The 24,772-nt window shown below is 34.1% G+C and overlaps 1 protein-coding gene across 3 annotated transcripts; it reads left to right on the forward strand.

The window, feature by feature from the left end:
- The first annotated feature begins 2,001 nt into the window (after positions 1–2,001).
- Positions 2,002–24,380, forward strand: LOC106880064 (uncharacterized). Of its 3 annotated transcripts, XM_014929872.3 has the most exons (3): positions 2,002–2,207; positions 18,258–18,483; positions 22,629–24,380. In XM_014929872.3, exon 3 carries the CDS (start codon positions 22,637–22,639, stop codon positions 23,492–23,494), a length of 858 nt encoding a protein of 285 aa, XP_014785358.1. In that variant the 5' UTR covers positions 2,002–2,207; positions 18,258–18,483; positions 22,629–22,636; the 3' UTR covers positions 23,495–24,380. The 3 variants fall into 3 exon arrangements, with proteins under 3 accessions (XP_014785358.1, XP_014785357.1, XP_089210227.1); XM_014929871.3 differs by lacking the exon at positions 18,258–18,483; XM_089354101.1 differs by lacking the exon at positions 2,002–2,207 and having other exon boundaries at positions 18,288–18,572.
- The last annotated feature ends 392 nt before the right edge of the window (positions 24,381–24,772 follow it).

Here is a 24,772-nt window from a genome sequence, read left to right on the forward strand (position 1 = left end):
GTATGTGTGTCTATCTATCTATTCCCTAATATACATGCTTATATGTATACGCGTATATATATATATATATGTGTGTGTGTGTGTGTTTATTTTAATGAATCTTAAATAAATTGTTTCAACGCGCAATCAACAGATCCATTTTCTTACATATGTAAAATATACAGAGAATCACAAACACATACATACATACACACACACACACACATATATATATATATATATATATATATATATATATATATATATATATATATATATATATATATATATATATATATGTATATAGCTATACAGCACGTTTAGCTTTGATTGTGCAGGCCCATGATCTAAATAATTCCAGCCGTGACCATCCTATTTTTTTTTTATGACTGCGGAACCGACAATTGTCTGAGCGTCATTTTCTAAGACTGCTAGGTGTTGATATTTAAGGGTAATTTGGCGGTTGTTTCTAGCAGGACGAGTGATCTGGTCGCGACTACTCACACTAGTCAGTGGGTAAAATATTTAAAGCGGTAATACGAAGTGAAGTCGGACGTATTTAACATGTCCAATTAGAATAGTTATTTTTCTTTTCCGAATTAAATTATTTTGTTCTATTCTGATTTTATCGCTAAGTATTTACAATATAAATTTTATGAAATACAATGAACAGTGTGGTTACCAAAATGTATAAAAATCCACTTCACTGCTCTAGTTGTTTTGTGCATTTGATGTTAAATTGTAAATTTAAAAAATGAAAATATTAACAACTCTTTAAACATTTTAATGTTCAGACCTAAATAAACACTTTACCAGCTGAAATGATTTCATGAAACGATTTGAATTCTTAATAGCCGCTCAATACTTATGAATGTATGGGCTACCATAACAGAATAATAAAAAAAAGTTTCAGTATTTAATTTGGCAGTGATATACATGACACACACATATATCATAGTTATATGTATATGTGGGGTTTCATGTATTTGATATTTGAAATAAATATCTACGTATATAGAAAAATAACTAGCGCAGGGCAAATGCACACACATAAAACATAAAAGCACATGCCTAGTGCCTGGCTAGTCTGAATAACTTCACGAGAGGACAGTTCAAGGGAAGTAATAATGTTGATAGCGCACTAATTCTGTATTAGAATTTTTTTTATTCTTTGGTCAGTTAACAGGAAATTTTTTTTTGAACACGTTAGTCTTTATATTCTTACCACAAAGAAAAGAAAATAGTATTATGACACGAATAAAATGAAAGTTCTTGATACTATGTTAAGTGATTCATGTCAAAATATTATTTGTTTTAGAATTAGTCATTATTTCTCACATGAATTTCAGTTACTTACAGGAATATTCTCATATATGTTTGTGTATATTTTAGGGGGTTTTCCAACATTTAATGTTTGACTATGAAATGAAAATAAAAGTATTTTCTTATTTTTATATGCTGGACTCAAAACTTTTGGACACCGAGCATCAGTGTGTGTGTGAGAGAGAGAGAAATAGATAGATACCCTGAAGATTGCTTGAAGACACAAGGCATTATAAAAACCTGCCTATATCCGAGTCTCCAAAGCAAGAAACTATAAGCAGCTCGTATCTTTATACTATGTACATTAAATAGTCTATGTATATATACACACACAACTTATATAACATATATCAGGATTGTATTATAATTCACAAAATATTTTCTCTAGAATTCGATGTAGGTGAGCGTTAATTATAATATACATAATATAAAGTATACTACACGAAAATAGTTTATGTTATATACACACGTAAATGTATATTTTATATGTGTATTATATATATATATAGTAATAGACTAGGATAATATAAATCGGGAGCACATGATCAAGTTAAGATAGAACTACACCGGAAATGCTGATGATGAATGTACCGGACTTTACCGATGACATACGTACGGAGATGAGCGAACTACGTGTGACGAATATGTACGGAAGCGACCGAATAGCTAGGATTTGGTGCTCGTATTTCATATCAAGTTAGTTGAAGCCTAGGACTGCGGCTGGACTGGTTGACGTATTTTCAGGCGGCACGATCTTGTACTATTTATATCTATATGGACCATGTCTTCGTCTAGATTAAAATTTTTCATCAAGAGATGTCGTTTGAAACAACCTATTGTTCGATGAAAGAAATATCGCTTTTATGATAAAAGAATCCCACCACATATATTTGATGTTTAAACTGGTAAGTTGTAACTAATTTCTCTTCCTTTTACCATTTAAAATTCTGCGGTTAATTTTCCTTCCGAATTATTTTGCCTTCGATTTCAATGATTTGTAATTAATTTCATCATTCTTATTTCTATTCTAATTCGATTCCCCTTCTATTCCCTATTTGTTGTAATCAACTATACTGAGTTTTTCTTTTATATTATGTTTAATTTCACATATTAATTGCTTCGACGTTGAATCAGAGTGTAAAATCCAACTTGAAAATTGTTTAATATCTCGCTTCCACCAAAAAGTGATGTATTATAACAAGTTCCGTACGATCAAAATGAATATAATTTCATGTTCATTCTATAAAATACATAGTCTTGTTTTGGTTGTGTATAGAGCAACCCAACCGTGTCTACAATTATATATAAATATATGTATATAGTTAGACAGAAAAAGGTTTTGCTATATATTCACTATATCTATGCATTTGACCTTTCGATGGAACATGCCTCTTGCTTTCATGTTTCATCGCAATCAACAATTTAAAACTGGACAACTAGTTTTTTTTTTTAATTATGTAATAGGACATTTTAATTTTGTCTTGTCTATTGAAGAACAACTGTTGTGTTGAAAACCCGTTTTCAATTAGGGCTATTTTCCCGCTTGGTCCTTCCTCCAGTTTTGAATCTGAAACTCGTTTCAAGTTTTTTCCCTCTTTCACAAATTTTGTTTATATTGCCTGAAACAAGAGTTTTCTGATTTTTTCCCTCTATTCTTTTGAAAATTGATGAATTAAACAGAGCTTAAGCCAATTCTATTTCATGAATTTTTTCACAAACTAACTTTTGATCTTGTACCCTAAACTGTTTTCTCATTTTCTCCTGTCAATTGACACTGTTCTGCTTTGTCTATTATAATTTTACATATTTGTGTATGATAATTTTATATGTATTTCTGTGTTATTTTACATGCTCAAATATGTATTTCTACTCATTTTTTTTTGTTTTACTAATACCCTATAACTATTTTTATATATTTTATATATTCTTTCCCGCTATCTAAATCGTCAAGCTTCCTTTACTTCAAGGATGAGTGTCAAATGAGTGGGTATTTTTCTAATGTGGGATGGTATTCAACATTGGTGAACTAAGCTCACAGATAACGTCTGTTTGGTAGTCCTTAAGTTTTTGATAAGAAACCTAAAAAAACTTAGACCTAAATTAAGGAAAAGGACAACCCTGATATAATTTTAAGTATACATTTACATATATCATAAATAGTTTTTGATTATTATCTGCAGATAAATAAAATTTCAACTGTCCTTATTTTGTGACGAATTTTTTTCACATCACATGTCATTAGGGGTCTTTTGAATTGGTATTGAGAAAATAGAAAACTCGATAATATAGACACTAGCTGGTCATAGAAGTAAAATTCTTAGTGATTTCTAACATGGGCAAGAAATCACATTTTGGAGGAAGTGCATGGTCGATTGTATCGCCCCGCTCACACCCTAGCACTATCGACCCCGAAAAGATGAAAATAGGAAGTCAAATCTTTCGTGAGAGTTGGAACTCGGGACGTAAAGAGAAGTGACTGTGTACCACATAATATTTCATCCGCTTCCCTATTGATCCTGTCACTTCGACCATGGTAGATACAGTAAATAATAGTTAGATGTTTTCATTTTCATTATTTTCAAGGTCTCGAATTAATTTCAAACGATGAACCTTCAGGGTTGACGGATCAAATGATCAGATAATGATTGAATTTTGTTGCTTACATGTATAGGCTACCACACATTTCACACTTCCAGACACCCACAGAGTGTGTGTGCAATTTAGGATTTGGTTCTTGGAAAGTATTTAAGGCTTTAAATATATATTCTAAACATGTTAATATAAAAAATAAAGCAGTCTTAGATTTTTTCTTATTGTACCAGTAACATTCAGAATCTACATTATTTTTCCAATTTACCATTCCTTAAAGTATTTTTCTCCAGCATTTCACTTCGGGACAATTTAAATTTAATTGATTAAACACATTGCTCTTAAGTATTTAGACTGCTTAGAAATACCATGTAGGGATCGAACTAAGACGAAAACGGGTGGTGTACGTATGTACACCACCCGTTTTCGGCGGAACAAAAACTCTGACCCTAAACCCTAACCACCGGGTGTACGTATACTTTTGCCTGGGTACAGTAAATTTCATTTTTTTCGTGGAGCTGAGTATTTTGATTTTTTTGAAGAAAAAGTTTATTTCCGTTAAAAAAAAAAACACCCACACATGTCAGAAAGTATATTTATTCAGGGCTGAATGTGTGACTTGCTATTTTGGATTCCCTCGTTTCTGAAACTTCTCGGTATCTGACTTTTTTCGGCGGAATTTTGAAATATTCCAAGAGTTGTCCTTCGAAAGTCCCACCCCTCTAGGGAAAGGGAAGAGTTAGTTTTTAATATTTTAAAAAAGTATTCCTGTGTTTCCAGTGGAATGGAAATTACGTTTCTGGATTTTTTTTTTTTTTTTTTTTTTTTTTCCTAAAATAGATTAAAAAATTTTTTTCTCTCGATGGGTATTTACTGTCAAGCAATTATTCCAGTGTGTGTGAATACTAAGCCTCATGAAAATAAAATTCCATTATATTTGGTTGGTCTACTCCACAACTTGAGAAAATCAATGAACGCTTACATTGATGATCATTGGATATTGAAATCATATCCGTAAAAAAAAAAAAATCAGTCGTATTTGAGAAAATTGGTGGGCTTGACCAAAAGATTATGCAATGTTACAACAGCCCTTTTACTGATAAGGGTATAAGGTACCAGTCAAGTTTCAGTCGCACTTTCAATTCTCACAGTTAAACTACAATATTAATTGTTGCTTTTATTAATGACAAACTTAGAATCATTTACTATACGGAAGTCCTTCCAACTATAAATTTACCATTATTTGTTGATTTGAAATGTATAAGGTAACTAACTCATCTTACACTTTTAAAATCAATATTTTGAAACATCTAAATAATTTAGACTGTTTTAAAGACTTCACTTTTTTTTCATTAACAAAATATAGAGGAAATGGTAAATTATCCTCAATATATTTTGAATTTCTTACTAAATTTCTGATCTAAAGTGAAGTGGTAAGTTTGTGACCCAGATACGTTTCTGTCAATCCCAAAACACGAATAAAAAACAAACTTAAAGCAACCTAATTTGCAAACATGATTGACAGGTGTCATTTGAAGCTTCATGTAAATATTCGATATATTGTGGAACCATGGTTTTGATGGATGCCAATCACTTGATTTCGCAACTTGGCCTCAAATAATGTTTCAGTCTGAAATCTATGGGTATTTTATATTTTTTACTTTGTCATATTAAGATTTAGAGGCTTTTACCGTTTCATTTAGAGTTGCAAGTGTCGAATAGATGACATATCATTCATGGCGATATGTCTTGTTCTGCGCACCTTAATTCATATGTGTATTCGGAATAGGTACTAAAATAATTAAGTGACAAATGCCCTCCTTGGCCTGAGAGCGAATAGGCTGATTCTCCTTTAATGTTTTAGAAACTATGTATCGTCAGTTTATCAAGATTTATGAAAGTGTTAAATCTTAAATTGACCTCTCTGTTATAATTAGTATTGTAAATCTTAGAAAACCTTTTACTAAGATTTGCAATACTAATCCTGAGAATTATCCTTTTAAATTTTAATAGAATCTCACATCTAATATGCTTTGATACAGAAACATTAGCACGCCGGGCGAAATGCTTAGCGGTATTTTGTCTGTCTTTTATGTTCTGAGTACAAATTCCGCCGAGGTCGACTTTGCCTTTCATCCTTTCGGGGTCGATAAATTAAATACCAGTTGCGTACTTGCGTCGATCTAATCGACTTGTCCCCTCCCCCAAATTTCGGGCTTTGTGCCCAAAGTAGAAAAGAGTATTGAAGTTTTAAGTATTTATACATTGTATTTGTTTTCACCGGTTTTTGTGTTCGTGATAGGTTAACGAATGGCATTTGCTGATTTTTGTCGATGTTTGAAATGAAACTTCGATTGGATATTTTAGTAAAACAGCATAGAATCTGAAGAAGCTAATGATATTCTGCGTCGGCAAAAAGAAATAATTTAAACTGTAGAATAGATTTTATGCAACTTAATTTCTATTAAATATTTGGGTGACTTCTTGCAACTTCCTCTGGCAGTGAAGTCCCTTGATTTTGGTCGCTCTCCTTTGAAGAAACACCTTAGCCCTATGGTACCGGTGTAATTGAAACTTAATCCATCGGAAAAAAATTCGAACTTTATACAGTGAGCACCAATTTAATGTTTAAACATGTAACTTTATATAACATTGGTTTTCTTTTCTCTAGAATTTTTTTAAAGTTTAATAAACGGAGTGAATGAATTCTTAAGCTGTCGTTATCCTAACTCTTGTTTTATTTTAGATATCGACAAACATGACTATTGTCTTTGTTACGTTTGTCCACGTTTTTGCAACCTTCTCCAACATGATTTATTATGTTGGCCTATTTTTACATACACTCACCATCACAATTTTTTAAAGCTGCATCTTATATCCAGAAATGATCTTTATTCTTGTACCCGTTGTTGAATATAGATCCACAGCCATTGCAATCCTATGATTTGTTTTTCATTTGGACAACTGCAGGTCTTTTTCCCATATATTTCATTGTATCTGGATGTAATTCTCCTTCCAAGGCTGAAATATGATGCTTTTAGATTTAAACGTAGAAGCTAATAATTTATTGGAAATTCATTTTTATTGTAACTTATAGCTTATCAACCGTTAAATTTTAATCAGAATTAGACCCCCTTCCAGTTCCCGCCTGTGGCAATGGTAGACTAAGACCATTGGCATTGCTCCTTTCTCCATACTTAGAAAAAGGTTGTCTTTTAGAATTTCCAAAACATGGGCGTTTAAATTTGATATCAGATGAAAATATCTACAGCAATCATTAAAAAAAGCAAATTTGTAAAAAATATTTTGTGGTATCAACTGGGCTTTGGTGGCAAAAGTAATATGAATTTTTTTGGTTAAAAGTTTCCAGTTAATTTCTATGGTCATTTTCAGGACAATCATCTATACCTACTATCTCGGTTCAAAAGTTCAATTCGTGAGCCTTTAGTTGGCCTTTCAATCAATATACGTGTGTATGTATGTACGTGTCTATCATTCTTATATATTATATATCTAAGTATGTAGATAAGGTGATATATCTACATATAATTATTTAACTACATATATGGATTTGCATATAGATGTTATGTGTATGTATATAAATATCCTTTTAACATCCACTTTTCCATACATGAATTCGTCAGACAAAAATTTGCTAAGGCTGATTTTCTACAGCCAGATGCTCTTCCTGTTGCCAACTCTCATTTGTTTCCAAGTAAGGTAATGTTTCTCCTTGCCTTTCAAACACAAACGGCACACTCTGGTGGAAGAATGTCTATTTGTTGATTTTTCGTCTGTTTTGATGCTAATATGGGTTAAATTTATTGAGGCAATATCTTACAATTGGATGCCATTCCTGTTGCTAACCCTTATTTTCAAATAAGAGCTCTCACATTTCACATCTGTGAAGTGATTGGATATCTTGGCAGAAGCAACAACACAACTTGAAGCAAGCATCTTTTGCTCAGTGCACGCACATGCATGCACACATATAATGGACTTCTTCCAGTTTCCATTTACCAAATTACAAAAGCTTGGTCAACCCAGAAATATGTGTGTAAATCAATCACATTTCATAATTATCATGTTTCCTGAATAAGCAAACATCTCTGCTGTAGTGTATGTTACTTAAATTATAGTTGTATTAGTTTTTGAAACCAGTATTTCCTAATGCACACACACACACACACACACACACACACATCAATATAGATGCACCACTCTCACTCTGAATCTTGAAAAGCTTATGTAAACTTATATCACCACTGCTTGCCATGTTACATGGGAGCCAAAGGGAAATGAATTTGGGGTTCGATAATTCTGCATTACCGCAAGGTTTTCAGGATAGCAACTGTACCACGATAGGAGGAAGCCTGTGTGTTTGTACAAATTCATTCATCTTTTTCCCCCCTTTGCATTCTAGCATTGGTTAGATGGGGAGATACTTGAGGCAATATTTTGTGACTAGGTGCTCTGTTTTATTAATAAGGGACTTTTTATTCTGCAGGTCTTAGAAAGCATAGAGTAACTGGTCTTAATGCCAAAAAGTGAGTTTCAGATTCATTGCAACTTTTGATTAGTCTGTGACATTCATGGAATAGCAAAATCCATGCATATTTACCTATGTGCACACACATGCATATATGTATACACTCAGTTTAGACAAACATACATGAATGAATATGGCCAGTCTAATGACTGGGGATTGGTGGTTTCAGCTCAGATATTGCTATAATTTCTCAACATACACTCTGCCAGATTCCTCTTTGTCTTTGTTGCATATGGACCCATCCAATTCCTGAGGATGCAGGAGTCAGAGGTTCTTGCTAACATGATAAAAATATTGCAGTTTTTACTATCTGACCATTGTTACCAATTTTCTTTCTGTTCTCATCTTGTCCAAGACTGAATTGGTTGTTAGTAAAGTATTTTCAAATACACACACACACTCACACATCAGTAAAATAATCCTCAGTGTATTTGTCCATTGCATACTGGTGTGGAAAAGGGATGTAGATTAAAGAAATGTCATATATCTATATTCATACACACATACTTATGCATGTATATATATTTTATGTATATACATTGTGTATGTATTTGTATACATTTTTAAAGTTCACTTTCCCATATTTACATGGATCAGTTTGAATTTATTGAAGCACATGCTTGCTTGTTGCCAACCTTGATCTGTTTCCAAGTAAGGTAATATTTCCTTTTGATTAGACATCTTTTCACAGAACACTGGAAATGAATGACAATGTTTGTTTGGTGACATTAGCTTACGACTATCATGCAACATTGAAGACAAGGTGAAGCCCATACGTACATATATCATTGATTTCTTTCAGTTTCCATCTCTCGAATCCACACAATACTTTGATCTGACCTGGGCTAAAGTAGAAGGCAATTGCTCAAGGTGTCACAGTGTGACTGAACTTGAAACTACAAAGTTGTGAAGGAAACTTCATAACACAGCCATTCCTACTCACAAATGTGTTATATGCTCATATTTATACTTGTGTGTGCATGTAGGTGTGTACATACACCCATTTTTATATATGTAATTATTTTGACATCTACTTTTCCAAGTTTATATAGGTGAGAAAGAGTTTGAAGATTTTTTATTGTTGTATGCCTTTCCTGTTGCCAATCTTCACTTGTTTCTTAATGAAGTAATATTTCCACTTGGCTAGACATGTTTTCATGAAAAATTGGAAATGAACCACACTTTGTGAGATAGTAACAGTCCTTTACGACTATTGAATGATGTCAGATAGAATGGGGGACACACTCTCAACTGGCTTCATTCAGTTTTCACTCACCAAATCCATTTGTAAGGCTTTGATCAGCCTGAGTCTACATTAGAAGTCGCTTGTCCATGGTAAAGGTCAGTTAGTCTTGAGCCCCAAATCACATGGTTGAGAGGCAATCTTTTTAACCGAACAATTGCCTGCACATTTTATCTGAGGGAGTGCTTGAAAAGTTCTTGGTTTTAAGAGTAACATGAAAGGCCTGGTTGGAGGCCCAATTGGCCAAGTTCTTTTACAAGGCTAAGAAAAACTGAAGGACTGCTGCAATAAGTAAGTCTGATCCTCCTGTATTTTCTTTTACTCAAATTCAGGAACTTTTTAGCACTCCTTTGTGTGTGTGCACAGTTAAGAAGTTTGCCTCCCACTGCATGGTACCTTGAGCAAATGCCTGCAATTGTAATTGTGGGTTGACTATAAATCCCTGTTAGTGTATTTGCCAGGTGTCCACTGAAAGAAGCCCTTCATGTGTGTGTTTGTATATACACATACACACACATACACACACACACACACACACACACACACACACACGTTTGTTTAAGTTTCCTTGATACATGTGAGTGAATGTCATTCATTTCCAATATGCTGTGAAAATGTCTGGCCTTGAGAGAATGTTACCTTGCTTGGAAAGAGGTGAAGGTTGGTGACTGGAAATGTTTGGTTATAGTAAATCTGCTTTGATAAATTAAATTCGACCCATGCAAGCATGGAAAACTGGAGCTTAAATGATGGCTTGAATATGTGTGTGTATCTGTATATATGCTTGTGTATGTATATATATCTATCTACCAAATTCACTCATAAGTCATTGCTTGGTCTGGGGCTGTAGTGGAAGACATCTGCTCAAATTGTCATGCAATGGAACAGAACCAGAAACCACATGGTTTCAAAGTGAGCTTCTTAACACACCTGTGTCTATGTATGCAAACTTCTGTTCCACAGAAACATGCATATGTTCTAAGTTATATGTGTATATATACTATGTCTATATATTTTGTGTGTGAATGGATATAAGAGCATATACATGTCTGTGTGGAAATGAAGTTTACTGCATAACCAGCTTGTTATGCTATTGTCATGGCATAGCAAATTCCTTGAGAGTGAAGGTGGCAACTGTGTAACTATAGGTATTTCTTTCTACATGTCCTGTTAGCGATAGTCATATTATCTTAATGACTTTTGTAAAAATACAACCCATAGCTTGAAGACTAGTGGAATAAAATTACCTTGACGAATGTTTATATCAGAAAGACATCCTGCAATAGAATACTTTGACAAGTCTTGCCCAACCCATGAAAACTTGAGAAAAGCTGGTATGAACATGAAGGTGCATAATATAATACATGTGTGTATATGTTGTTATTCCTGTGCTCACACGAGTCAGATGACATTTGCGGAAGTGGATTTTCTATGGCTGGTTGCTCTCCCTGTTGCACACATACAAAATGTTTGTTTTCCTATTACCTCATCTTCAAACAAAAACTTGCTCACACACATCCTAAGTACAAGGTATGGGCCTATGTTTAAGTTCATATTGAAACTATATGGCTTTACGTTCAGTGCCCCATAGTGCAGTGCCTTGGGGCAAGTGTCATCTACTGTAACCCCTGGCCAAACAAAGCCATATGATAGGATTTGGTAGACAAACTAAAAGAACATATGCAAAAACATGCACATTCACCCACCCACACATGCTGTTATATTTAATATTACACGCGGGTATGTGTGTGTATTATATATTTTGTGTATGTAGTATATGTATGTTATAGACCTAATCAAATGGTTGGTCTTCGGAAGGGCATGTAGCCATAGAAACCAATCGCAAACTGAAGCATTGGAATTGTGATCTGCTGACCTTTCAAATCATTTAACCCATACAGCATGGAAAAAGCAAATATAAAATGTGTATATTGCATGTACATTTGTGTGCGCCATAAGGCCTGGCTATAGGATTAAGAAATTCACTTCACAGGAGTGGCTGTGTGGTATATAGGCGCAGGAGTGGCTGTGTGGTAAGTAGCTTGCTTACCAACCACATTTGTGTTTGAAGGACTAAAGAAAATATTCTTTTGCTCAGAAACTGGTTAGGGTTGGCAACAGGAAGAGCATCCTATCGGTGAAAATTCTGTCTCAGCGAATTTCATGTGACCCATGCAGGCATGGATATCTGGGCGTTAATATAGTAGTGTTATCTGTGTGTATAATATGAAACATGACATGTTTTCGCATGCTTTTTCATTGCTGGGATGGTCTGGAGCGAGACTTCTTTTGGCAGTATTTCTATGGTTGGTGCCAACCCTTAATTTTCATTTGTACCTTATTCCACGTCTCTGTATGTTTAATTACTGCTGTTCGAAGTTGAGCAGTCTGTCTCTTACTGAGAACTATGATTCTTAGACAAGGAATAACCTGTTGGAATATATTTCAAGACTCTTCTCTTCCTTTCTTTTGCCATCATTATTGCTTCCCTTCTATCGTCTATACGTATTCTCGCAATTTTCCCTCCAACTTGTGTGTGTGTATATATATATATATATATATATATATATATATATATATATATATATATATATATATACATATACATCTTTTCTTCCTTTCCCATCTTCTCCATGCTGGCATTTGGATACTATTTAGAAGTTTCTATGATTCGTTCCCTCAGTCTCTAATATTTCTGTTATCTCAGATTCCCTCTTAAAAAAAAAAAAATGCTTCTCTCAATGGTTCTTCACCCTTTCTCACAGTTTCACTGTTGTCTCATCCCGAGTGCCTCTCTCTTCTGCTGGCTGAGACATGCAGTCGGGCGAGATGATAGTTTGCTCGTTCTTTCTCACTCCTCTCTTCCACATCTCTTTGCACAGTCACTATTTTCGCCAACCACATTCCTATAGCGTGACAGAAAGAGGGTAACCAGTAAACAAAAGAGACGCGTTACTTGACCATAGTCTCTTATCAATACATCTACATATGTACATGCATATGTAAATTCATTCACTCATTAAAAAATTGAAGCATTTTGCACTGTTTAACTAATTTATAAGTACCAAACTGAAATATATTCCCTGGTAAATGTGAATGACTAAAACCTTACAGACGGTGACCCAGAAAAGGCACTGTCCAAGGACTGAAAACAGTAAATTAATAGCTATATATATACTGCTATATAACTTAGTGTGCTTCTTATTCGGATTTAAGTTTTACCGATAATATATGTTGTATATACGTATGCGCGCGTGTGTACATTCTAGACAGCAAATTAGCAGAATCATTAGGGTTCAGAAAGAATACCTTGTTATTTGTAACAGCTTGGGGTTTCCTCGACAATATATGGATATTGGTATGTGAGTGTGCGCGTGCTTAATATATACTTTATGTAATGAAGCATATATGCGTATCTATCTATGTATGCCTATACATGTGTATACACACGCACGTGTGTGTGTGTGTGTGTGTGTATTCTTTTGTTCTTTTACTTGTTTCAGTCATTTGACTGCGGCCATGCTGGAGCACCGCCTTTAGTCGAACAGATCGACCCCAGGACTTATTCTTTGTAAGCCTAGTACTTATTCTATCGGTCTCTTTTGCCGAACGGGGACAAACACACCAGCATCGGTTGTCAAGCGATGGTGGGGGTGGACACACACACACACACACACACACACACACACACACACACACACACACACATATATATATATATATATATATATATATATATATATATATATATATACACACACACACACACACGACGGGCTTCTTTCAGTTTCTATCTACCAAATCCACTCACTAGGCTTTGGTCGGCCTGAGGCTATAGTAGAAGACGCTTACCCAAGGTGTCACGCAGTGGGACCGAACCCAGAACCATGTGGTTGGGAAGCTATATATATATATATATATATATATATATATATATATATATATATATAAAAAATACATATGCATATGATTTGCCTTACTTTGTGCCCTCAACTGATAGTTGTAGGGATGCTATCATGACAAGTATCTAGGCTATTTTTTTTTTAGACCTGGCGGAGACCATTGCTCCCCACTTCTGTCCGTTGTAAATTTTGCCTGGAGAGGCTCTGACAGTATTGGTATCTTATTTATAGACACGGCATGGATGGAAAGCAAAACTGAATTCTCTGGTATTTGAACTGAGAATGCAGAGATCCGGAACGAATAACATAAGGCAGTCTGACATTCTAATGACTTTTGCCAGTTCCCTGCCTTACATGTTTGTGTGCCGTTGTTCTGTCTCCATGTCGGCTTTTTTTTCCCCTGCTAGCATGGGTTGATGAATATATTAGTGAGGCATTGTTTTACAACCGGATGTTTCTCAGTTAAGGACTACAATATTCATCCATCCGTCTGTCCATCTTCTCCATTTGTCTTTTCATCTATCCGTGCCTCCATCTGTCTTCATCGATCCGTTTGTCTGCATTCATCCATCCTTCATACCTAGTCATCCAATCTATTCATTTGTCCTTTCCTCCATCCACCCGTTAGCCTTTTCATCCATTTATCCCTCTCTAACCACCTGTCTTTAATCCATTCATTCATGTCTTTTCATCAATCCACCCATCTATTAGACTGCCTCTCTTTATTCATCAATCCATCTGTGACTCCATCCATCTGTCTGTCTATCCATTCGTCCGTCCATCAATCCATCCACTTGTTTGTTTATCCATTCTTATGTTTATCCGTTCCTCCGTCCTTTCAACCACCCTTCCATCCATTTGGCTGTCTGTCAGTGTACCCATCTATCCGTCTTTGTATGTATGCATGCATGCATCAATCCATCTTTCTCATTCTGTGTGTGTGTGTGTGTGTGTGTATATATGTGTATGTGTGTGTGTATATATATATATATCTATATAGATGTGTGTATTAGACTTTTCTTTCTTGTTTCGTTGGTAGTTCATATAGTTTCTGTTGTCAGCTTATTGATAATTGTACTTTTAACGCATACAAGTTAAGCCTCTTATTTACTTACCATTAGTTGCTACTATCGCTTCTAAATTAAAATTTTTCAATCAAATTTCTTAATTTTTTATATAATATATTATTGCTTCTGTGAATGAAAAGAGAAAGCTATTTAAAAAAAAATATTAATAATACATATCACGTTCACATTGCGGATAGTATTGACTGTTTGGATCAGTAATTCTATTTAAAAAATGAATTTAAGAATTAGTTTACTTCGAATCAATAATAGTATGCATTTTAACCTGATATTTTACTTCTTTTGTTTCAATGGCAAAGGATTCTTTTATAAAATTTCTCTTCGATTCAAGTGCTTTTCCCTTCCAAGTTCGTTTTCATTATTTAATACAAACATTTCATTGCACTGAATAGCCTCTTTGCATCCTTTTTCTGCTCGAAACCGACACTTTCCTTTCCAGTGTACCACCAACCGTCATCATACTCTCCTGTATTTGTCTCCCCTCTTCTGCCTCGTCTTATTTATTCTAACCATAACTTGAAAGCATTTTAAATTTAAAGGCAACAAGAACAAAAAAATATCCCAATGTATCTCTACATTTATATCATTTTTGCCTTCTTCTGCTTGGTTTACATTGCTGTAATGACTAGGGTTGAAGGAAGAGGTTTCATATATTGTTCAGTTCGCGAACAGGAGTTCGTTAATTGTGTTGCCCTCTTCATTTAATGCTGTTCACTGCTATTTCTATTGCATTTTTCAGTTAGTCATGTTCACTCATATTTGTTTTGCATTTTTCATATTAGTCATGTTCACTCTTATTTCTCTTATATTTTTCAATTAGTCATGTTCATTGTTATCTGTTACTCCGTTCAGTTTGTCCTATTCACTATATCTATTTGCACCCTTCATTTTAGACCTGTTCACTGTTTCTTTTGCATTTTTCATTTAGAGTTTTACTCTTGTTCACTATTTCTATCCGATTATTTCCATGGTTTTGATATTTTAATTTGTATCTTAAATGAAATGCATTTTCTGGGATTTTCTATGAAGACAGTTTTGCATGCTCGCTATCGAAGCTAACTGAAAATTATAATTAATATAAAAATTGAACATTAGTGATATTTTTTTTTTCATTTTAAACTGTTGTCCCACCAATCTTTTCGAAGTTTTCTTTCACACACATCCTCAGTAGGCGGGTATAGCCTCTTGGTTAGGCTATTAGACCGCCACATCGTCATCTTCCATGCCTTTTTTTTTTTTTATAGAGAAAGAGCGGAATGTTTGTGGCTAAACTAGAAAGTATAGAAGGAACATGCAGGAGTGTAGCAGTAGTAGTCTTTCTGGGAGAGATTGTGGCTGTGTACAGTGGTGGTGAGATAGTAAGATTACCATGGTAGTAGGGGTAGAACTAATTATGAAGGTTGAAATGCTGCTGCTGGCAGTAGTAATCGTAGTAAGGTGAGAGGTAGTAGTAGTTGGACCGCTGTTAGCTTTATGTTGACCCAAATATTTGTCAGACTGTTTCTGCTGCTAACACACACACACAACTCACCAGTTTCTGTTGCTGCAACTACTATCGTTCAACCAACCAACCCCTCTTTCATGTTTCGACCACTCACTCAAACACACCTACTACTACTACCACTTCTCTCTTTAAAACTACTATCGACCTGCCTATGTATTTATACTGGTAACATCTCTCTCTCTCAGTAAATATGCTGGTACCTTCTCTCTTTTAGTGTATATGCTGGTTTCTTTCCCCACTCTCAGTTCATATGCTGGGCTTTCTCTCAAGTTTATATACTGATACCTCTCTCTGTGTCTATTTGCTGGTCTCTCTTCGCAGTCTATAGTCTGGTATCTCTCTCTCTCCTCTCTCCCTCTGTGTGTTGGTTTCCTTCTCTCTCCTTCTCAATCTATGCTGCTTTCTCTCTCTTTCTCTCTCTCTCTCTCTCTCTCTCTCTCTCTCTCTCTCAGTATATGCTGCTCTCTTTTTCTCTATCTCTGTCTATTTGCTATTCTCTCACCCCCAGCAGTCTACATGTTGGTTACCTCTCTCTCTCAGATTTACTTATTCCTCTGCGCTGAAATGTTTATTGCAATTTCAACTCATTACTAACACCAAGTTCCTACTATATTTAGCATTATATTTCTACCATGACCACTGCTATCCCCTTGTCGCCACTAGTTGAAATAAATGTTAATATTATTACTGTTATGACTTTTATAAATGTCGTTCTTGATTCTCTTGCTAATAAACGGTGCTCGTTTATATAATTTTCCTAATTATAAATTATTGGCTATTTATAATTACTAAAACATGGATTTGCTTTATAGCAGTTTTCCATATGACAATTTTTGTGTAGTTTGTGTATAGTTGATAGGCGTTTAATCAGTGGACACATAGAAAACAAGAGGACGTAGATTGTACTTAAATAGCTATCGTTATCATCATCATCAGTGGGCAGGTACCACTGTTTCCTCAGAATTTTGAGTCCAAAGCTTCAAAGATACGGAATCGTTTCACGATGCTATAATACCTTCGCGAAAGGCGTTCAGTATTATTTCAATACTGCATTTTCTCTTTCTCCGTTATTATATGGAGGCAATTTGCTCCCCCTCGCTCCACAAATTAGTCAAGGTCGTTCTGATGAAACCTACGTGAATAAAATTCATATGTATATATAAAATCGAAATAGTTTAAACCCATTTTCAGAATGTTCAAAAATTATTTATAAATGAATTTTATTTTGAAATTCAGTCTGGCTGGGGTGTAGCGTGAACCAGGAAAAAAATATCTATTTTGCTTTTAGTTGGTTGTGAGGGTTATGTTTTTTGTCAAATTTCTAGTTTGTTGTATTCTATAGATCGCTTTGTTTCATATTAATTAAAGCCTTGAAATATTCTTAGATATGACATATTCATTCATGTAGAATATTTTTTTTTAAATTAGTCAATTATATATAATACTATATATATGTATACATACACATACACATAAATTTAAGCAACATCGTAGTTGGCTTTAATTATTCTGTTAATCTGTTTCATTCTTAAATTAATGTTGAATGTATATTTGAACATTTATTTTTAAAAAATAGCTAAATGTTTCTTTTCATTTCCCTTAAAATATGTTTTGTTGGTTTAAAAGAAGAAAAATTGGAGCGACAACCAGTTTACTTACACGAGACACTTGTATGCATGTCCACCTACATACTACGATATTAAAGTGTTATAAATGTTAGATCTTCATAATTCTTTTTTTCTTTCAGATTCAAATGATCTGAACATGAATATTTCTTGTAAATCAAGATGAAATTCTTTCAAGTTAACAGTATATTTCGTGATGTCAAAGCTACATAATGATGCACGCACACGCACACACACACACACACACACACACACACGCAAACACGTATCTGCAAACATATACGCACACATATTAACAACACATTGTCATTTATATGCATTTGTAAATTATAAACTCGAGAGTATTTGTGTTACGAAATTATATCTTCCCCAAATATTATATACTCTGGTTTGTATTTAATCTTCTGACAGTAATTTTCAAGGATGCAGACCCTGCTATGTGTGATTTATCTTTATAGTGTGCAGATTACGGTGCTGTTTATGCAGTTAGGCCGTGGAGACGACCGTGCCGTGTACAGACCGTCAATTTGTCCCTTGCGTCGGGGTCTGACATGAAACGCTTTCCCCCAAGGTGTACCTTGCTTGACTATGGTTAGAGGTGGGTCAGCGGTGTACATCCACAAGCTGCAGGAATCCACTTCTACTGCTGAATTTCGGCTGATAGTTTTTACTTGACGGTGCAGGGTTAGTACATGACTGTGTTTTGCTAGTGTGTGATCTGTATGTGGTTTTTAATAGTTGTTCAGCTGACTTGTATTATAATGAACGTTTTGGTAAGTATTCAATAAGTTGCTTGGGGTGTGTATGTGCTAAAGTGTATTGGTGTGGATAGAATGTGGGACAGTGGTGTAAGGTGAGGAAGTTTTGAAGGGTATGTTTGGAGGGGTTCTGGAAGAGAACAGAGTTTAGCAATTTGGTAGTTAACGATTAGTATAACTTGAAGATATCTAACAAGTTGCGCTGAATTTTCAGTGTTTAGCTTTTACTTTCAAAGTAATGTGTGTACACATATATTACACGATATCATGTTGAGGACGCTATTATTTTCGTTCTGACTTTTCTCTCAAATATTTGTATGTCAGTTTTATCATTAAAATTTAGCCAAATACTTCATTTGTATGCACTAGCTGAAGAAAGTGCTCAGTGAATTCGGAATGTCTTAATCCGGTTTGCGAAATTGTACGAACCGAAAACAGCATTTTTTTCTCTTATAAATGGAAGATTTAGTTGAATAAGATACTACTTAGGACTGTTATCTCTTTGTCCTCTGTCATATATGTATGTACACGTAGACATGCATTTCGTGAAATAATTTTACTAATATTAAAACAAAAAAACAAATTTGAAAAATTTGATTTGAACCTGAAGCCATATGTTAAATATATATTTACTCGTTTAAAAAGATTCTGCTGCAGTTTGTATTTCACGTGGTGGTGGATCAATTGCATTTACAGGTTTGGAACTTTGATAGTAAAATTTCAGTTCCTCCTGAGAGATGTGTTAATTGCAAATGAAGAATAGATTAGACGGTTTTTATTAGAAACAAAAAGCCGTCTGATTGCGTTGCTTTGTGACTTTGTAAATTGTAACTTTAAGGGGAAAGTTCAAAGAAACTATGTGGGAGGAAAAAGAAAATGAGAAACAGTATTTTGTAGACTTTATACAGAAATCACGCCTATTGATTAAGTGTCGATTTCGTAGTGTTGATTCAAGTATTGGTGCTAGCCTGATGAGTAAAGGGAGGTAATTGAGAATATTTTATTGACTGGGAGCTGTTTAACATACACACTTTATTTTTTAATTTATGGAGTTTGTATCAATTTTTTTTTCATGTGGCTGTTAATTTTTATTTATTTTCACTATATCTTTGTATTTACATTTTCTTTTTGTAATTTTGGATTTTTGTCTAAATATGTTTAAAATATTTTCTGCAAAATATATTAAATCTATACAAAGTTTGACATAGAATTTGTAACATTGCTTTATGTTGAGAGAATCTTCCCCACTATTTTAAATTTCCAATTTAAATATTAAAATTGCATTTAAAATAATCATTTTGTTCCTAATTGCATTTCAATTGCACATTGAGAAATTTCTTGCATGATATATAGTTATACTAATTTATTTGGGGTGTCAAAAGCAAATACATAATTATATAAAACGCATATTAAAGCTGTTTGGAATTGTATTTCGTTAATCTATATATATATATTTCTCGTGTGTGAGTGTCTTGTGATTATTATATAAAATGTGAATACATGAATTTGTGTAGCTTTTAGTGATCAAATGATCTAATAGTGATTGTTTGTCAATTGTATCAGATAGGGCGGGCAACATTTTAAGAAAGACAATTATGAACAAGTGGATTTGCTCTGATATTGGTATGAAGCGAATTAGAATTCAGTTACTGAGTGACTCTATATTGTAGATTCATATTTAAACCTATAGAACTGTAGTCATATATCAATCATGCTGTGAGCACTTTTATTTGGCTTGCTTTAATGTAGAATTTGCTGAGTTTAGAATTCCAAAGTGCCTAAACTTTTGTGGAGATTTGTCTGTAGGATTTTACTCTGATTATAATACATTTTCAATGAATACTTTGTATTTAAGATTGTTATAACACCAGCCTACATGTGTATCACTCAAATTATTTGCCTTAGAGCCATCAGACAACAATCCAGGCAGATACAATATTCTTAGAACATGCGGAGGGGGTGTATGGAAGAATAAGAGGTTACATTTATATTGCAGTCTATAGTGGTTGGTCATATGAAGGGCATCCAGTCATAAAAAAAGACTATACCAGAATAAATTAACAAATGGAGATATGTACTATGCAAGCTGCTTCACTGACAATACAGTTAAATTGATACAGAATGGAATGGGCTCTTGAGAGCTGTTAGTATTGTTTTTTTTTTTAATAGTGGATCTTGAAGCAGATGATAAAGCTATAAATAATATGTAAATATAGGGTTGAAAAGCCCTTTTGGATAGTAGCCATTGAAGGTTGCTTGTAGAATATCAACAACTTCACCAATGCCGGTGATATGAGAAAGTACCCTGTCCACACTCAAGCGTTTGGTATATGTTGCTAGAAGACAAAGGAGGTGATCCAAGCATGGAAAAATAGCATGACAATGCCTTATCATAACTGTATACAAAATGCATATAGTTTAGGTGTGTATATACGTTTATATGTATGTATGCTTGTGTCTCTGTTTGTAAATGAGTTGACTCATAGAGCGAGAGGTTAAGGTTAAGAAGTTTGTTTCACAAAAATGAGGTTCTTGGTTTACTTCCGCTACATAACATCTTAGGTAAATGTCTTTTTATCACAGCCTTGGGCTCACTCCAATCTGTTAAAGAGAATTATATTGTGTACAGATATCTTGGAACACTCAGCCCCTCCCTCCACTTATTGTTCAATGGGCATGTAGTTGTCAAAACTGAAGGATCCATTTACTTTTAATTCTATGTCTCTGTCTTAGTTGTTTTTGACTGATGTAAACAGAAAATGCCTGCAACAAGCGCACACACACAACTGCACTATATTGTCCACTAAGTTTCAGTCACAAATTATTAGTCAACTCAAGGCTATGGTTGAAGACTTTTGCCTAAAGTACTATGCAGTAGTACTATCAAACCCATCATGAAGCAGATTGTTAAACCAAACTGCTGGGATTGCACACACGCGTGTGTATGTGTGAGGAGATGGGTGTTATTTTAAGCCATTGTAACTTAATTTATCAGCAAGAGAAGAATTATGATTTGCACCAAGTTGAAATCCTCTTTGTTCAGTGACTTGATGACATTTTCTATAACCTGAAGTTCTCAAGAGGTTTCTAAATTTATTGCATCATCATTCTTGTAAATCCAACTGTTCAAATATTTAGCACTATTTAGTTATATTTGCCAAGTTTCTCTGTTCACTTGAGACATTTGTGCTTTTTTCTTACTTTGAATGGGCCCTAAATCAGTATGCTTCCATATAACAAATGTTTAACATTCTCTTCACACATTGGGGATGTTTGCAATATTTTCGATCTGTATTATATAATGATGAAACATTACATGTTTTCTTGAACATCTATTAGTAAAGTATTTTGAATATTGGTAACGGCTCCTGGCCCAAAGCGTCACCAAGATGATAGGCATATGTATCTATAATTTCTGCAATGGATATTTGTACACATACATATTAAAATAGCTTTTCACAGATCTGTTTAAACTGTTTACCTACTTACAAATAATTAGAAGTTTGGTCCAGTATTAAAAGAATTTATTCTTCAATTACTGTTTCTTTCTGCTCATTCTTTTAGAAAGAAATTAACCTTTTAGCATTCAGATTACTCCGTCAAATGTAATGCTTATTTATTTATTTATTTATTAATATTGCTTTGAAAGGTTCAATAATATGATTGTATGTTCTTAAAATGACATGGTAGGGTAGGTGTAAGAAGCCAGATCTGGCTAATCTGACCATAAAACAGCCTATGTCCTATTTGCGCCACGTATGACCAGTTTAAATGCTAAAGGGTTAATGAGTGTAGGGCAACCTGACGATATCTCAATTTTCATGTTTTCTTTATTTCCTTTCATGATATCTGCTAGGAAATATAAGTTAATGTTTAAAATTCAATTTACGTAGTTAAAATTATGAAAATATTTAATTTAATATGAAATGTATTTACTGTATTAGTGTTGGATTACCCTGCTAGATAATTTTTGTATTAAAATTTCAAGGTAGTGTTGATTTCATTAATTTTGAATTACCACTTTGATACCATTGTTACGTCTTCCTAATTCTGTCAATTTTATTGTTGCAGGTTGTGATATGCAGCTAGATACAATGGGAGTGAAGCGAAAGTTTGATGACCTTGAAGCCTCTGTGGATCTTCAATGTTATGGCAAGCAACGTCAGTCTATATTAAATATCACAATGCAGAAGTTATGCACAATACCAGAACGGCGCGTTGAGCCACCACTTTATCGGAATGTCCTCATTCGAAATACCTTAAAGCATATAGAACAGGAGTTGCATGATGAAGGCATCACTATACCAATGATGCCCTCGATGGATTCGAATTTCTCTTATACCAATATGGATTCTTCTGACTGTTTTCTCGATCATCTACCTACTGACTCTTCTGATAGTCAGGACAAAGGAAATCATGATATTGTGAATAGTATTACTGGCCTTCGCCCTTTAGACTATACAACATCTGAACATATGGACATGACAGAGACTGGAGAGACTAACATTGCTGTATCGCCAACTGTTCGGTCAGTCAATGGGGACAGTTCCTCCAGTTCTGTTGTCCCCCTTATGACTTCACTAGATAGGCTATCGACTTTTGAAGGCAGTGTTAGCATTGCCCAGATCCCAAGTCCTTCTAGTCCACTTCAAAAAGCTGATGACATTTTTGGGGATATTGATTTATCGCCCTTTGATGTAGATTTTGTGGCACTGGCTAATTCGAGCAGTAAGCTCACACCACTTAGTGCCGAGGAAGTTTTGCATACATTTCCAGGTGTGACCACCACAAACCTGTCCTCTCCAACATCACCATCCTCAGCAACAGCTGAGACACCTACCTATACATCACTAATAAACACTCAGTGCAGTTCATATTGTAGAACAGATGTTCTAGAAGACTTAGACAATATAATGCAGATACTTATAGAAATTTAGCACCAGACCTGATGGTGTTATAACTTATCAGTTCTTTTTTTCTTTTTCATTATATTTTCATTATTATTGTAGCTATTTTAAATTAATCAAAATTGAGTTTCAGTAATTATTTGCTATTACACTAGGAAATCTTTCTTCGAAATTAAGTGTATAATTTTCCCTAAGTTATTTATATTTTAAAATAATCTCTACTGAGATTAACCCCTCCCCACCTTTTTTTTTTTATTTACCAAAATCTAATATTTAATTTAATTCAAAATAATTAGTAGAGTCCCTGTAATATCTTCTATCAGCAAAAGTATGTTACTGACCAATTTCTTTTAGGTTGAGGGATCACTTTTCAAATTCCCCTGAATCTAAACCAAAGGTTATTAAGGAAGGATCAAGTTTCTTCCATTTAAATATGTGTATATATAAATATATATACACACATACACACAGACAATATGCATGTTTGTATGTGTGTATATATTTATATGTATGCATGTGTGTATGTATACATGCTCACACAAGACATGTACATACTTACACTTTTCTAAAAATGTAAATTATAAGCCAATGCCATTCCAGTTAGTTAAAAAAAATATATTACCATTATTGTATCCCCATTACCACTTAACCAAGCCAAGAAAGTTTGAGCTGTTATGACCGCGGGCCTACATTTTTGCATGTATGATGGTGTGCGTGTGTATGGCTGAGAGATAGCGAGAGAAAAAGAAAAAAAAAGGGACGAATGAGCAAGGGAGATAACTCTAGCACTAAGGTGGTTTGAGGGTATGTTGAATATTTGTTTTAAAAAAATTTAAAATAATTATAAAAAAATCCTTTTCAAAATGTTGCCATTATTGGCCGTAATGTTTATTTATTAAAACTTAGAGAATAAAAATTGTCATATAACAATAACAAACCTAAACTCCCCCTAAAACCTAGTTTATATATATCTGACAGAAAAAAAAAATGTAATCAAAAACATCAACAGAGCCACAAAACTATTTTCTATATATGTACTTGATGGCAGCAGATTGTTAATGTGTGATCCACTATGATGATTTGAACACCATCTACATTCACTTGTATTATCAGAGCCACTGAATATGGTTTTCATGTATGTTTGGTTGAATGTGTATCCGAGTGTGTATAAGTGCACGTTTTCACATGCAAGTGCATATATGTACATATGTATATAGAATATTTGTGTGTTTGCGTGTGTGCATGGAGATGAATAGGCTGAGCCTAATATTGAACAGTGTCCAGTGTGGATATTGCTGTGATATACAA

The sequence above is a fragment of the Octopus bimaculoides genome, chromosome 6 (assembly GCF_046866305.1).
Source record: "Octopus bimaculoides isolate indiv1 chromosome 6, ASM4686630v1, whole genome shotgun sequence".
NCBI lineage: Eukaryota > Metazoa > Mollusca > Cephalopoda > Octopoda > Octopodidae > Octopus > Octopus bimaculoides.

Bases quoted from the DNA above. Each gene is read 5' to 3' on its own strand.
- LOC106880064 (XM_014929872.3), top strand. From the start codon at position 22,637: ATGCAGCTAGATACAATGGGAGTGAAGCGAAAGTTTGATGACCTTGAA.